This window comes from Mesoplodon densirostris, chromosome 1, assembly GCF_025265405.1.
Source record: "Mesoplodon densirostris isolate mMesDen1 chromosome 1, mMesDen1 primary haplotype, whole genome shotgun sequence".
Lineage (NCBI taxonomy): Eukaryota > Metazoa > Chordata > Mammalia > Artiodactyla > Ziphiidae > Mesoplodon > Mesoplodon densirostris.
In genome coordinates this window covers 2,759,154-2,776,317 of record NC_082661.1, presented here as the reverse complement: position 1 = coordinate 2,776,317, position 17,164 = coordinate 2,759,154, and the positions used below count along the sequence as shown (strand labels likewise).

The following is a 17,164-nucleotide window of genomic DNA, read 5'->3' as shown; positions in this document are numbered from 1 at the left end:
CTAAACACGCTGCCCTGGAATTCCTAAATCGTCAAGATCCCTCTTAAAACGAACCATGCAAAACACTTGCAATGCCCTGTCGCCACCCACAGAGGAGAGCCGCGTCCCCTCCTCCCCGGCTCGACCCTGAGTCTGCTGGGAAGAAACCCCTGCCAGCCGCGCGGTCCCGGCGACCACGGCATCGGGTCCACGCGAGGCCGGCGCCCCCAGCTCCGCGTCTCCTCCACAGGAAGCGCCGTCCCGTTGCTGGTGCCCACCGACCGTCCTTGTTCGTCTTTAAATTCAACTGCAGGCTCTGCTACGTCCCCTTGTTAAGTGTAACTTGATTTCCATGTTGTTTCCTAGTGTATCAAAGTACTGCCAAATACTGCCGTAATCATGCGGATTGCCTTCATGATTGGAAATGACGCCGCCTTCTGTGTCCCACCTGAGCCGACCAAAGTGTTGAAGAGAAGACCAAGGACCTAGATCTCCATTTACTCCGGATCTGCTCAGTCTTTACACTGCAAAAAAAGGCATGACGTGTAAAAGGGGTTTACTGTCAAGCTCCAATAATCTGGGCAGGGCTTCCCTGGCGGTCCGGTTGTTAAGATGCCACGCTTGCGCTGCAGAGGCGCGGGTTCCATCCCTGGTCAGGCAACCAGGACACCGCGTGCTTTGCGGGACGGAGGAGAAAACATCGGGGCAAAGGATCGAAGTGGAGATACTAAACGCGCCCGTGCCACGTTACACACAGGCTGCGACTTTCCCGTCAGTAGCGTCACAGGCTGGTAACTGCGGTATTATTGTCTCCCTCGCTCCTTCCCAACACTGCTTGCCAAGAAGGAAAGCAAAGGGCATGGGTGGGCGACTGCGGCCGCAAGCCACACTTTCTGGATGAAGTCTACACACGCTGGAGCTACACTCTAAACTCTTCCTCTCTGGCGTCTAATAACGTCTGGCACAGTAAGGTCATCAGACCTGGGACCACAGCCGGCGACAAGCTGACACTCCTCGCGGCGCTCAGGTGGCCGGGGCTGGGTCCCCAAATCCCGGGGCAGGGGAAAGGGGGAGCCACCCTGACACTGGGGTGCTTGGCGAGGGCTGTGCTCCTCTAGGGAATGTGGGGATCACCTGCTTGGTGGCCCTCAGCCAGCTGAGTGGATTAAATTATTCATGTTTTCTGCCATTTACTGTGGATTGTTGAAAGCTGGCTGCATAAGATACTGATCCGTATCATTTACTCGGGAAATATTCCAGTTATCGTGGATTGGCCTGGACCAGAGGAAGACAAAGGCTGCAGAGGCATTTAACTCCGGGATGCTTGTGCTGCATGGCTTGCTCTCTTCCACTCCCTACTGGAGAGGCTCTGTCAGCCTTCATAAAGGCAGATGAAGATTTACCACCCAAATAAAAGACTCTTGCTCTGTATAAACAAAATTAAAATCCTGAGTATACACAAAGACCCCATTACTTAATAATTGAAGATCTACCGAACAGCAACCTCGCCAGAGAGGAGTTGAAACAGGAACATGGTTGAGTAAGAGAAGACACTTGATAAGATGCATAAATTAAAACATAAAAGAGGTATCATGTTCCCACAATGATGGGACACACAGCTGGCAGGTCTGGGAAAGACAAGCTTCCCTCCGTGGAGAAGGCAGGTCATGCCTTTGCTGCCGGGAATCTTTCCTTTACTGGAAGCGATGGGGCCCCGGCCAGCTTGGTGAGTGGGGTGAACGGGAGGTGGGGTAAAGGTTTCACGAGCTGGCAGAAATGGAGTGCACAGCCCTGGCTCGTAGAAACCAGACGGGAGCTGTTCTCCTGATGCGCCCGGGCACACACGGGTGAGCCAGAAACAGGGAGCACACAGAGCACCGTCCAGCCCAGCTCTGTCGAGGGCCAGCTCTGCCCTGGACTGAACCCAGATATGCGGCCACCTCTGGAAACCCGTTTCTCGACTCTGTGCTCCAGAAGGATGTGGAGGATAAAGACGCCAACTTCCTGAACCCTGACAGAAACACAGAGTGTACCCTCTTCAGTCAGCACAGCAAGAAAGTGGCACGCTCTTAAAAACCTTAAGTTAAGCATATATAACACATATGCTAATATATGTCAAGCATATTTAAGTTAGAACGCCAGTGTAAATCATTAGAAGTTGGTAATGCAATTAAAGGTAATTCTCTACACACACACACACAATAATCTCAGCTTTCATTTCAAAGGTATTTTAAGGATTTTTATTATTTTATTTTTATTATTTTATTATTATTATTAGAATAATGGAGATTATTCTAAAGATCATTTGTATTATAACTGTGTGATGCTGGTTAACTGAGTTCTAGTTATCAGAAAATTTGCTGAGTGAGTTTTTTATAGGTTACTTTTAACTCTATCATAGTAAAGAAAGTTTACTTTCTTTGGAATAGCTGACGCAGACGTCCATCAGCTCTGATACAGAACCGTTAGTGCTTATGAACAGGATTAGTAAGGCCAACAGACTGTCGTTGAGAAAGAAAGCGTGTTTCCATCAAGCAGAGATTCCCTCTCACTGACACCTGGAAACCACCTTGTGCTCTTGGGGAGGGGTTGCTTTCTGCGGCACAGAGCAAACTATAGAAAACACCAGAAGCTAGGGTCCCTACTCTCAACCCCATGTTGTCAGGGCATCCCAGGACTTCAGCCACGTGGACCATAACATCGAGATGCTGCGCTTCCCTCAGCTGCCCTTTCCAGAAGACTCCTCACCTTACCGGGCACGGGCTTGCATCCACGCCCTGGATCAAGTCTAGCTCAGCAAAGAGAATGCATCACCTCCTGATGAGGAGATGAACGAGGTTAAGCCTCGGGCAGGAGCGAGAGCTGGTTCCCTAGAGGAAGGTAGCGGAGGAGAGTGAAGAAAAACCACTCTTTACTTCCAATTAAAAGACAAATGCACACTCTAGCCTGAGGATTAATTCTGCTTGCATGGTTTACCAAGGACACTATAACACTAAATTGTAAAAATCTGCTCTCCATGGGTGGAGCCTAGAAACCATCCCTGCAATGATAAAAAACTACAGCTTGGGGGCTTCCCTGGTGGCGCAGTGGTTGAGAGTCCGCCTGCCGATGCAGGGGACACGGGTTTGTGCCCCGGTCCGGGAGGATCCCACATGCCGCGGAGCGGCTGGGTCCGTGTGCCATGGCCGCTGAGCCTGCGCATCTGGAGCCTGTGCTCCGCAACGGGAGAGGCCACAGCAGTGAGAAGCCCGCGTACCGCAAAAAAACCCCAAAAAACTACAGCTTGGAGTGTTTCTGCATGTGTTCTTTTTGGGGGTTTTTTGGTTTTTTTGGCTGCATTTGGGTCTTCGTTGCTGCGTGTGGGCTTTCTCTAGTTGCGGCGAGTGGGTTATTGTGGTGCGCGGGCTTCTCATTGTTGTGGCTTCTCTTGTTGCGGAGCACGGGCTCTAGGCGCATGGGCTTCAGTAGTTGTGGCACACGGGCTTAGTTGCTCCACGGCAAGTGGGATAGAACCCTGGTCCGGGAAGGGTTCTATCTGCATTGGCAGGCGGATTCTTAACCACTGCGCCACCAGGGAAGTCTGTGCATTTGTTATTTCAATAACAAACAAAAATTCTGCGACGTAGGAAGGATAGGGAATTTTATTTCTATGACGTCCACAAACCTCAGGTAACTTGCCTGGTGATTTGAGATGGCAGAGCTGGGGCTCAGTGTGCATTCATTCTAACTGGGGAGACAAGACTGAAACATACACTAAAGCAGCACTAAAAACTTTACAATAATGTACGAAAAATATTTCAAAACTTAATATAAAGCCATAGTAATCAAGATAGTGTGGTAATGGCACAGGGATACACATAACAGATCAATGGGATGGAATAGAGAGTCCAGAATAAACCCTTCCATTTCTGGTCAACTAACTTTTTTTTTTTTTTCTCGGTACGCGGGCCTTTCACTGCTGTGGCCTCTCCCGTCGCGGAGCACAGGCTCCTGACGCGCAGGCTCAGCGGCCATGGCACACGGACCCAGCTGCTCCGCGGCATGTGGGATCTTCCCGGACCAGGGCACGAACCCGTGTCCCCTGCATCGGCAGGCGGACTCTCAACTACTGCGCCACCAGGGAAGCCCTCAACTAACTTTTGACAAGAGTGCCGAGACAATTCAATAGAGAAAGAAGAGTCTTTATAAGAAATGGTGCTGGTGTAATTCTATATCCATATGCACAAAGAGAAACACAGGGCCCTATCATTTACTACACACAAAGATGAACTCAAAATGGATCAGAGAGCTAAACGTCAGAACTAAAAGTACTAAATTTTTAGAGGAGAACACAGGAGAATATCTCTGTGATCTTTGATTAGGCAAAGATTTTTTTTAGATATGACAGCAAAAGCATGACTCGTAAAAGAAACAAATTGATAAACTGGATTTGATCAATATCGAAAACTTTGGGGCTCCATAAGACACCATTAAGAAAGTAAAAAGACAAGCCACTTTCTTGGAGAAACTGTTTACATACCATACACACCTTAAAGGACTTGTCTCCAGAATATATAAAGAAGTCTTTCAACTCCACAAGAAGACAACACAATTTTTTAAACGGGCAAAGGATCTGAACAGTAATTCTGCCAACAAAGATATACATATGGTCAATAAGTACATGAAAAGATGTTCAACATCATTAGTCATTAGAAAAAGGCAAATCAGGGGCTTCTCTGGTGGTGCAGTGGTTAAGAGTCCGCTTGCCGATGCAGGGGACGCGGGTTCGTGCCCTAGACCGGGAAGATCCCACATGCTGCAGAGCGGCTGGGCCCGTGAGCCGTGGCCGCTGAGCCTGCGCGTTTGGAGCCTGTGCTCCGCAACAGGAGAGGCCACAGCAGTAAGAGGCCCGCGTACCACACACACAAAAAAAAAACAAAGAAAAAGGCAAATCAAAACCGCAGTGGGATACCACTTCCCACCCACTTAGAATGGTTATAATCCAAACAAGTGTTGGCAAGGATGTGGAGAAAATGGGACACTCATTTGTTGCTAGTGGGAATTCAAATGGTGCAGCTGCTTTACAAAGCAGTTTGGTGATTCCTCAAAATGTTAAGCGCAGAGTTAGCTGACAACCCAGCAATTCCACAGCTAGGTACCCACCCAAGAGAGATGAAAACATATGCCCACACAAAAACTCGGTCATGAATGTTCACAGCATCATTACTTATAAAATCCCAAAAGTGCAAACAACCTGAATGTCCATCAACTGAGAAATGGTTAAATAAAATGTGGTATTATCTATACAATGCAATATTATTTAGAAACAAAATGGAATAAAATACTGATATATGCTTCAATATGGATGAACCTTAAAAACATTATTACGCTAAGTGAAAGAAGCCAGTCACAAGAGATCAAATATTGTGTGATTCCATGTATATGAATTGGCCGGAGCAGGCAAAATCAAGAGACAGAGATGGGGGAGGGGTAGCTGCTAATGGGTACCAGGTTTCTTTGGGGGTGATGAAAACGTTCTGAAATTAGATTATGATGATGTCTACACAACCCTGTACGTACACTAAAACCACGGATCCGTGCACTTTAACAGAGTGGACTTAACGGCATATAAATTTGCAAAATTGTGATTTATAAGAAATATATATATGGTCATTCAGGTGACCAAAATGTATTTTTCAGATATATGTGGTCTTTGTCCATGGTTCCTGGATCACAGCTCCCCAAACCCTTGGAATTTGCCAAGCGATTAGAGCAATGTGAGTGTTCTCTGTCATAATATGTGGTCTCTAGTCCTCAGTTCCTGAAACCACTTCACAGCCATAAAGGTGAAGTGGGTGTCTCCTTATTCATAACAAGCCCCTTTCCACCTCAACTGGGTTTATGCTAATGAAGTGACTTTTGAAAAGCACCTGGGGGGTGGGGGGACTTGCTGCCTGAGGAACAAGGTAGAAAACTAGATGGATGGAACTTTCAGTCCCGCCCCCGGATTTCCGGGGAGGGGAGAGGGCACAGAGGCAGTGTTCAATCATGCGTACATAACAAAGCCGCCACAAAACCCAGGAGGAGGGGGTTCGGAGAGCTTCCAGGACGGGGAACCAGACGCTTCCACAACCAGTGCGCCAGGGCCCAAGCTCCAGGAAGACAGAACCTCCTTTGCTCAGGAACTCATCCTATGTGTTTCTCCATCTGGCCGTTGATTCGTATCCTTCAATGTCCTTTTACAATAAACTGGTAATCTAGTGAGTAAACGGGCTTCCTGAGTTCTGTGAGCTGTTTTAGGAAGTTAATTGAATCTAAGGAGGGGGCTGTGGGAACCTCTGATTTATAGCCAGTTGGGAACAACCTGAGCTTTCGACGGGCATCTGAAGTGCAGGGCAGCCTTGGGGGACTGAGCCCTTTACCTGTGGGATCTGATGCTGTCCCTGGGTAGTTAGTGTCAGGATTGAGCTGAATCCTTGGACATACTACTGGTATCCAAGAACTGCTGTGGGCAAGCCTCTCCCCCAACACACACATATTGGAACTGGGTCCAGGAACCCATTTAAAATTATACATAAATAAAGCTATTTTTTTAATGGGCAAAAAACCTGAATAGACAGTCCACCAAGAAAGATATAAATGATTAATAAACACATAAAAAGATCTTCAACGTCGTTCGTCGTTAGGGAAATGCAAATTTATATTGCTGTGAATACCTAACCTCACACCTACGAGGGTAACTATAATCAAAACGACAGACACCGTGAGGATGTGGACAAACCAGAACACTCACAGGATGCCAGTGGAGGTGCAAACAGTTTGGCAGTTTCTAGGAAGTTAAACATAAATTTACCATTGGAACCAGCCATTCCAGTGAGGGACATCTATCTAGCAGAAGTGAAAAGTTATGTCCACACAATGATCTCTATGTGACCCTTCTGAGTTCTCAACACGATGCATGATAGCCAAAAAGGAAAAACAGCCCCAATGTCCATCCGCTGATGAATAAATAAACAAAATGTGGTATATCTATACAATAGAATATTATTTAGCAATAAAAAACCAATATACTAATATATGCTTCATCATGGATGAACCTCAAAAAACACTGAGAGTGAAAGAAGTCAGCTGCAAAACCACACACTGTATTATTCTGTTTACATGAAATGTCCAGAAAAAGCAAATCTAGAGAAACAGAAAGTAGATCAGCACTTGACTGGAACTGGGGGTGGGAACGGGAGTGACTGCAAGCGGGCACAAGAGTTCTTTCTGAGGTGAAGCCGTCTAAAACTGGGTGGTGATGGTTGCACAACTAAAGTGACGAAAAGTCACTTCACTGTACACTTAATATTTTAAAAACCCTAATCAACGTGGTCTTGATGATAAGTGCAAAAGGGAAATCCAGGAAGTCATGGGCCACGGCATGGTCCTGAAGGGGAACACTGCACTCAGCTGATTTATAATTTTCCCTAAATAAATGATACTTTGAAAATATCAACAATTTTATACATCAATGTAATCCTCCCTTCATTTCTTTTCAGTTAAACATACACATACACATGCTCTTCCAGGTTAAGCAGTCACAAAGTAGGTGCTGAACACCTACTGGGTGCCTCGCTTGGTTCTGGGCATCTGGTAATTAGAGAAGCAGACGCCAGGTCATGGTCCTCCATGGGCCACTGCTGAACACAACAGACACCTAAAAGGGCCCAAACCATGGAAAACTACCTCTTGACTGACCTAACCTCATTTTGACTTTTCTGTGTCATGTACAAAGAAATCTGCTGAAAACTAGAAATGATTGAGGCTATGTGTAGCTGGCAGTATGAGTATTTGTATTAGAGTTATAACTGAAGGTGAATTATGATTGATAAATTTCCTTTTTCAAGATGGGAGGATGGCTGAATACAATTAAACTGAGTAGACCAGACAATACGAAGTAGCTCAACAGATGATTTCTAAAACTAAACTGAAAGACAGGTGAGAGAAATAAATAACTTGTTTCCTGAGGAGTGGGTTACAATTATTTAGAATGAAAAGAGTGGCCACAGAAAGGCAAAACAAAAGGGCTTTGTCAGGGGTCTGCATCATCAGCTACTATACATTAGGTTTTTTTGTTTTTGTTTTGCTTTTTAATTTATTTTTGGCTGGGTTGGGCCTTCGTTGCTGCACATGTGCTCTCTCTAGTTGCGGTGAGCGGGGTCTATTCTTCGCTGCAGTGCGCGGGCTTCTCATTGCAGTGGCTTTTCTTTTCTTTTCTTTCTTTTTTTTTTTTTTGGTGGTACACGGGCCTCCCACCGTTGTGGCCTCTCCCGTTGTGGAGCACAGGCTCCGGACGCGCAGGCCCAGCGGCCATGGCTCACGGGCCCAGCCGCTCCACGGCATGTGGGATCCTCCCGGACCGAGACATGAACCCGTGTCCCCCGCATCGGCAGGCGGACTCTCAACCACTGCGCCACCAGGGAAGCCCACAGTGGCTTTTCTTGTTGCAGAGCATGGGCTCTAGGCACGTGGGATTCAGTAGTTGTGGTACGTGGGCTCAGTAGTTGTGGTTCGTGGGCTCTAGAGCACAGGCTTGGTAGTTGTGGCGCACGGGCTTAGTTGCTCCATGGCATGTGGGATCTTCCCGGACCAGGGCTCAAACCCATGTCCCCTGCATTGGCAGGCAGATTCTTAACCACTGTGCCACCAGGGAAGTCCCTGTTCATTAGATTTTTCACAGTGGGGATCTCATTCAGCAGATGAGCCGTAAAACCTACATCCTACAGGACGAAACAAGCAAATTTAACGCTGAATTTTCTCACTTTGTAAGTAGCAAAGAACAGTGACCCCTGAGAGAGGGACACCAACGGGCTGAGCCCTATACCTGCCCTCCCTCACTGCCTTGAGTTTCCAGGCTGCGGCATGGCAAGAGGCAGAGCCTGGGGGATTCCCTGAGTTCAAAACACGTTGCTGAGCATGTTGGGGGCTCACAGGACAGAGCCTTGGAGAAAAGACAGTGGCCTAGAGGGAGAAACAGCATGATCCACACACATGCAGCTGAGTGCTGATCAGCATACACGTGTAAAGAAAGTACCCAAGGGCAGGAAAAGAGCCACCCGGAAGGATTAGAAACAGTAGTGCCTGGTGCTCAGACATGGCTGGGAAGACTGTCTGACCCTGCCACCAAACCTGGAAAACCTCATGACTCATGACGCAGAGGGCAGACTACACAGATCTTACTTCAGGAGTAGGGAGTAATGAGCCCTAGACCAAGCCCTATTCTGGTCTCACCTAACAAATCTTAAAAGCATGATCCAAAGGCTCAAACTTTTTCCAAGTAGCTTATCTGTGACCCAGAACAAAGTTCAAGCATGTTTATATAGGAATCTAAAAATATCCAGCACCCCATATGGTAAAATTCACAATATCTGACCAGCAAAGAAGCAGAAAAATATGATGCATAGTGAAGAGAACAACCTATCACAGCTGGCCCCAAACTGACACAGATGTAAGAATTAGCAGAGAAGGACATTTAGAAAGTTATTTTGACTGTATTCTATATGTTTGGAATGCTACACAGAGATATGGAAGATATTTTAAATCCAAATCAAACATTATAAGTTGAAATCTACAATGTCTGAGATTAAAAAAAAAAACAGTAATGGATGTAATCAACAGCAGATTAGACACTGCAGAAGAAAAGGTTAGTGAACTTGAAGGCACAGCAATAGAAACTACCTGAAAATAAAGAAGAGATTTTTAAAAATGAACAGAGCACCAATGGTATGACCTCAAGAAGCTTAAATGATGTATAATTGGAGTCCCAGTAGGAGAGAGGAGAGGGGAAACAGAAAAAAATATTTGAAGATATAATGGCTGAAAATGTCCCAAGTTTAAGGAAAACTATAAACCCACAGATCCAAGAATTTCAATAACACCAAACACACAAAAACATGGAGACAATTATACCAAAGAACATCATGGGCAAATTGCTCGAAGTCACTGATAAAGAGAAAACTAAAAGGACCCAGAGACCAAAGATATTACATTCTGAGGAACAGAGATGGGATGATGGCAAATTTCTCATTAGAAACAAACCAATTAGGAAGACAGCACAGCAACATCCTTAAAGTACTGAAAGAAAAAACTACCAACTTAGAATTCCGTATGTGGTAGAAATATCTTTCAAAAATGAGGGTGAAATAAAGACATACAAAAGGTCAAAATTTTTATCACCAGTAGGTTTGTCCTATAAGAAATGTTAAAGGAATTCCTTCAGGAAGAAAACCAAAGTATAAAATCAGATGGAAATACGAATCTACACAAAAGAATGAACTGCACCGGAAATGGTAACTCTGTGGGCAAACAGTAAGTTTTTGCTCTTGTTACTGAAACTTCTTTAAAAGATGACTGACTGTTTAAGCAGAAATAGTAATAATATAGTATGGTTTACAGCATATATCAAGGTAACCTGTAGGACAACAAGAGAACAAAAGCAGAGAGGAGAGGGATGGAAGTGTATATTGTAAGGTTCTTACATGTACAGTGGTATGGTACCATCTGATGACAGACTGTACAATTTGAAGATGCACATTCTAAATCATAAAGCAAAAAACAAAGTTGCAGTTAAGTCAATGAAGGAAATAACAAGAAATCATAAAAAATATCTTACTAAAGCAAAAAGAAGTAAATAAATAAAAAACAAAAAGCAAGATGATAGACTTTAATCTAATTGTATCAACAGTCACGTTAAAAGTAAATAGACTAAATACTCTAATGAAAAGGCAGAGATTGTCAGACTGAATAACAAAAAAACCCCAATTATAGACTGTCTACAAGAAACTCACTTTAATACAAAGATACAAATAGATTAAAAGTAAAAAGGTGAAATAAGATATACAATGCTAACACTAATCCAAAGAAAGCTAAGGTTGCTATACTAATATCAGACAAAATAGGTTTCAGAATGGAGAATGTTACCAGGGATATAAAAGGTGATTTCATAATGACAAAGGAGTCATTTAATCAAGACGACATACAACTCATAAATGTATATGCACATAAGAGTTTCACAGTACATGAAACAAAAAACTTATAGAAGTGCAAGGAGAAAAGACGAATCTACAATTATATTCAGAGGTTTCAATACCATCTCACAAAAACTGTTAGAACATTAAAAATATTATAGGACATGAAAAAAATTGTTAAGGATACAGAAGATATACACCAAACTATCAACCAACTTGATTTAACTGACACTTATAGAACACTTCACTCAACAGCAGAATACACATTTTCCAAGACTAACCATATTTTGAGTCATAAAAGAAGTCATCTCATAGGAAAAACAGTATGGAGGTTCCTCAAAAAAATTAAAAATACCATATGATCTGGCAACCCTACTTCTGGACATTTATCAAAAAGAATTGAAATCAACATCTCAAAGAGAGATTTAGCATGTCCATGTTCACTGCAGCACTATGCACAATGGCCAAGATGTAGAAACAACCTAAATGTCCATTTCAAATGAATGGATAGAGAAAATGTGGTATACTCAAACAATGAACACCATTCAGCCCTTAAAAAGAAGGAAATTTCGCAATATGCAACAACATGGAGGGGCACTGAGGACATTATGCTAAGCAAAATAAGCAAGGTAACGAAAGACGAGTACTGCATGATTCCATTTATACGAGGTATCTAAAATAGTCAAGTTCACAAAACGAAGACTGGAATGCTGACTACCAGGGGCTGTGGAGAGGAGGAAATGGAGAGTTATTCATCAGCAGAGACCTGCTGTACAACACTGTACCTACAGTCAACAATAACTGATTGTACACCTATGATTTGTCAGTTAAGAGGACAGATCTCATGTTAAGCATTCTTACTACAATTTTTAAATTAAATTAAATTTTAGAAAAAGAAAAAAGTGTCAGTAAACGTCAAAGGATTCAAGTCACACCAAGTGTGTTCTTGGACCACAGTGGAATTAAACTAGAAAGCAGTAACAAAGATCTCTAGAAAATCCCCAAATATTTGGATACTAAATAACACACTTCTAAATAACAGATGCATCAAAGAAAAAATCAACTGGAAAATTATAAAGCATTTTGAACTGAAAAAATAAAAAACAAAACATTACATGCACTAAAGAAGAAATGTATAGCGGTCAGTGTCTACGTTAGAAAACATGAAAGGCCTCCACCCAGTGACCTCAGAATCCACCTTCAGTCACAAGAAACAAAAGAATGAGTGAACCCAACATGAGAAGAAAAAGGGAAATAAAGAAGATGAGAGTGAAAATTATTGACACAGTAAATAGAAAAGCAATAGAGAAAAATCAACGAAACTTAGAAAGACATCGCATGTACATAGATCAGAGACTTAATATTGTTAAGATGGCAATATTCCTCAAATTAATCTATAGATTCAATACAATCCCTATCAGAATTCCAGCTGACTTCTTTGCAGAAATTGACAAGCTGATCCTAAAATTCCTATGGAAATTCAAGGAACCCAGAATAGCAAAAACGGTGTTGAAAAAGAACAAAGTTGGGGGACTCTCATTTCCAGGTTTCAAAACTTACTATAAAGCTACAGTAATCAAGACAGTATGGTACTGATATAAGGACAGACATACTGATCAATGGAACAGAACTGAGAATCCAGGAAAAGACCCTCACAGTTACAGTAGATTGGTTTTCAGCAAAGGTGCCAAGACAACTAAATGGGGGGAAAGAATAGTCTTTTCAACAAATGGTGCTTGGACAGCTTAATACCTACACACAAAAGAATGAAGATGTCACACCATATATAAAAATTAAATTGAAATGGAATGTACATCTAAAGCTAAAACTCTGACTTTTAGGGAAAAAACTGGGGTATGAAATAGAATAATTTTGAAAATCATGTATCCAATAAGGGACTGGTATTAAAATATACAAAGAACTATTACAACTTAATAATAAAAAGACAACAACCCAATTTAAAAATGCACAAAGGATCTGACAGACATTTCTCCAAAGATATACAAATAGCCAAAGAAGCACATGAAAAGATGCTCAACATCATTAGTTATCAAGAAAATGCAAATCAAAACTAAAAAGAGGTATTACTTCACACCCACTTAGAATGGTTACAATTTAGAAAGCAGATTAAGTGTTGGTGATGATGCAGAGAAACTGAAACCCTCATACACTGCCGGTGGGAATGTAAAATGCGGCAGCCACTTTGGAAAACAATTTAGCAGTTCCTCAAATGGTTAGAGATTTACCATATGACCCAGAAATTCCACCACTAGGTATATACCCAAGAGAAATGAAAATATGTCTATACAAAAACTTGAACATGTTCATAAAAGCATTATTTATAATAGCCAAAAAGCCAAATTGTACACTTTAAATACTTGTAGTTTGTTATACCCCAATAATATTGTTAAAAAAGAAAAAGAAAAAAAATGATAGGCAAAAAACCCTGTAATAGCCAATGAATTAATGTAGCCTTCTATTTTATTTCTAAAGGACATTGACAAAGAATGGAAAGAAATTACAATACAGGAAATGGCCACTTATCCCTAGGAATCAAAAGCTGGGAAAAGGGATCTTGGATCAACTCAGATGAAACCAGAAAAAAATATCAATTCAACGTGAGCCCAGGCATCTCAGGTATGCTCTGCCTAGAGAACTTGCTCTTTACAGAGTTTTTATGGAAGGAGAGTCTTCAGGTAGATGAAAGGCTGAGTAGACATGAATCTTCAGGTGTTCTACGCAGAAACTTCTATTCTTAAAGGAATGGTGAGTGTCGTGGGCAGGGACTGAAAGGAGCCAGGCACTGGATGCCCTGAGTCACGGGGTCAACCTAAGCAAGGACCTCACGTCTCTTCTTCCAGAGCCTAGAACAGTTCCTGATACACAATAGATGCGCAAAAAACGGCTACCCGACGGAAACGATAAACACTACTGATATTTAACTGCTACAGGTGTTACCACACTAGCCAACCTTACCATGATCAGGACACTAACAAGATCACAGGAGAGGCACCTGACTCTGGTTCACGAGACTCACTCATTCCAGAGATGGGTCCTGGCGGCTGTAGCTCCTAACTCCATGGCTGGTTTTAATGCACAGGGTGTAGGGCCACTAGGCAGTCACAGAGGTAGGAAAGGAGCTGCACTTCCTGAGCGACAAAATTCTGAAGGGGGTGTGTGTATGAGAGAGAATGGAAAACTTGGGACAAGAGCTTGGCTACTTAACTCAACTCAATCTGGATTATTAGATCAAAGACTAGGACACAATACAACATAAACAAGAACTTTATCAAATTAGGAGGCAATATACACCACAGCAATAAGATACCACCTCATCCTTCTTTGGTCACAATCAGGAAGTGTTGTAGCCTCAACCTGGGCATTTAATTTCAGCAATTCCAATCGGAAAGATCACTCAAGGTCTCTTCCATTAAGCCTTTCCTGTTCTCTCTGATCAATAGTGACCTCCGGCTCCTCATCCCTGACAGCCCATGGCATCACACTTTTCATCATTTTATGGCCAATTTAGGACTTCGTTTTGAAGTCCCATGTTTTAGTCCCACAAGCCCCCCATGGGAAGCTGTATAGCCCCAGCGGTTAAGAACACAGGCTCTGGAGGCAGACAGTGGGGTTTAAGACCTACTGCCACCACTTACTAGCTGTGTACCCTTAGGCCAGTTGATTAACCTCTCTGTACCCGAGTTTCCTCATTGGTAATACAGGTATAATAACGGATTGTTGTGAAACTGATAACCTACATGGTAGCCACTCAAGGACTGGCAGCATCTGCCACATCTCTGCTAAATGTCTCTAAGACATACAGCTCAGTGTGGCCTAACAGGAATTCCTCATTTTCTCCTGCAGTCACACGTCAATCTTTCCTCAATGACAGCACCACTGCGTATCTGGGTGCTCAAGTCACAACCCTGGGAATCACCTGGACTCCTCCCTTTACATTTCCTTCCACATCCACTCCACCAGCAAGACCTGACAGTTCTTCCTCCAAAATACACAGCCAAGTCTGTGTACTGTCACCATCTCACTCCCCTCTGTCTGAACCTCTGTCGCCTCTCACGATCTATTTATTCCTGGCCTCCCCTCTGACCACTATCCCTTTCATTTCCCACAAAGCTGCTCTGTGCAAAGAGTTAGCTCTTTAAATGTCGGTATGATAGTGTCACTCTACTATTTACTTCCCACTGTCTGGAGGACAACACCAGGGAGTGGTGAAGCCACGGACAAAAGGAAACTGGGTCCTTGGATGTCTTTGATCTGGGTACCACCAGTCCCATACTTATATTTAGCGGCTCTGTGTTCCATGGCCCTGGGCTCACCTCCATACTGCAATGTACGGCTGTAATGTACGGGAGAATCAAACTTCCATCCGGTTTGAGCCAATGTGGTTTGAAGTCCCTCTGTTACAGAAGTTTAACCTATGCCCTGTAATATGGCACAAGGGAGTGGGGCGCCACTGTGACAGAACATAAGTGATACTGGCTCGTGGTCAGGCAGTGGGTGGTGAGGAAACATGCTGCAGAGCAGAAAGCTCGTCACTCCTGCTATGCTGTGCAAAACATTTGAGAAAAACGTTGCCTACATTAACTCAGAAGGCACACCCCGTGCTTATGGAGCCCGTAGGTCCAGAAGCAGCAGACAAACAATTAAGAAGCTCGGTACGGTGGCAGATCCTTGCTGCTCTTAGAAGGAAATAAACGAGATGAAGTGAGAAACAGCAATTCGAAGGCAGAGGTGTTAGACAAGAGTGCAGCTCAAAGGCCCTGCCCTCCTGCTCCAATCCCACAGGACTTCTTTCAGTTCCCTAAAAGCCCACGCGCTTCCTACCCACACTGTTTCCCCTTCAAGTCTCACACAGACCGGATTACCCACCCACCCCAGCTTGATCAGGCCCTGCCCCCCTTACTGATCACCTCTTACCCTGCTCTCACAGCAAAGGACTGGCGTGTCTACTCACCTGGCACCCATACCACACCCAGCCCACCGCCTGCACGTGGAGGCGTGACTTAGGAACAGCGGCGTGCAGAACGCAGGACACCCCCCTGACCTAGACATCTAGACCCTGCAGGGAGCCCCGCGCACATCTGAGGGACCCTACGTCTCCAGTGCTCCGGAGCGCCCGGGTTCGCATCTCTGCGCAGGCGCGGTCTGAGGGGCGGCCCCGCCCACTACGCTCCGCCCCAGCAGGTGCGCGTGCCCCGCTCCCGCCGGGCCTCCGCCCAGGCAGGGCGCAAGAAGACGCGAGGCCCAGTGGGGGCCTGCCGAGAGCCGCCGCCTTCCCGTTCCTAAGGCCCAGGCCCCGGGGGACTCACCGCGTCCCCCGGAACCTGCAGCTCCTCTGGCCTCCGCCGTCGCCACCGGCCCAGCGCCAGGGGGTCCATGCGGGCCCAAGCCCGAGGCCACCCAGCCTCTCATTCCCACAGGGTACAAGGTGCCGCCCCCGGCCACGCCCCGGGGCCACGCCCCCTTCGCCCACGTGCCCCGAGGGAGCCAATGAGGGGCTGGGGGCGGGGTGCCGCAAGGAACCCTTGAGACCCGGCGGGGCCAGGCGACAGGCCGGAGTAGTGGAGGCCAGAGCCTTGAGGAGAGGAGGGGACGTTTGCCTCAGGTCATTGATTCGGGAAGAGGGCTGGCCGTCACTTCTCCGATCACTGAGTCGGCCGTGGGGCTCCAAAGAACCTACTCTTAGGGTTTCGTCACGATTAGACTACAGACCCTGGACCGGCTGGAGGAGCGCCCGCCTCCTTTCTTGTGATTGGTCTCCGAGCCCAGTCTGCGGCCGTCTTCCTGTGGCTGGTTGGCTGATAGAAGGCGCAGCGGGCCTTATCAGCACGGGAGAAGCGCTGGCGTCTCTGGGAGATGTAGTCCCGGGGATGCAGCTTCAACTTCCTGGCGGGAGCGGGCCCCGGGCTGCTGCGCGGCCTCACAGTGGCCTCCTGCCGGGTTTGCTCGGGGCACGGTAGCTTCTCGTCTGGAGGCCCCGGGAGCACCCGCTTCTCTGAGGCTGCAGGTCTGAGCTGCCGGGGCCTTTGGGCTGTGCGGAAGGGGAAACCGAGGCCTTAGCTGTCCGCGCCGTCGTGGGGTGGGATTCCCTCTGTGAGCAGTCCCCAAACCGTGGGCATCGCACCCCCGACCCAGCGCTGTGCGGAGCCGCACTGCCCTCATCTCAGGGAGCCGAGGGT

The 17,164-nt window shown here is 45.5% G+C and overlaps 1 protein-coding gene across 2 annotated transcripts in view; it reads right to left on the bottom strand.

Moving 5' to 3' along the window:
* The window catches only part of C1H10orf143 (chromosome 1 C10orf143 homolog), a 40,489-nt gene extending 24,077 nt beyond the window's left edge, over nt 1–16,412 (bottom strand). For both annotated transcript variants that reach the window (XM_060093885.1, XM_060093799.1), the window contains exon 1: nt 16,295–16,412. In XM_060093885.1, the coding sequence (XP_059949868.1) occupies nt 16,295–16,363 (69 nt within the window). In that variant the 5' untranslated portion in view covers nt 16,364–16,412. The remainder of the gene's footprint in view (nt 1–16,294) is intronic.
* Between the last annotated feature and the right edge of the window lie 752 nt (nt 16,413–17,164).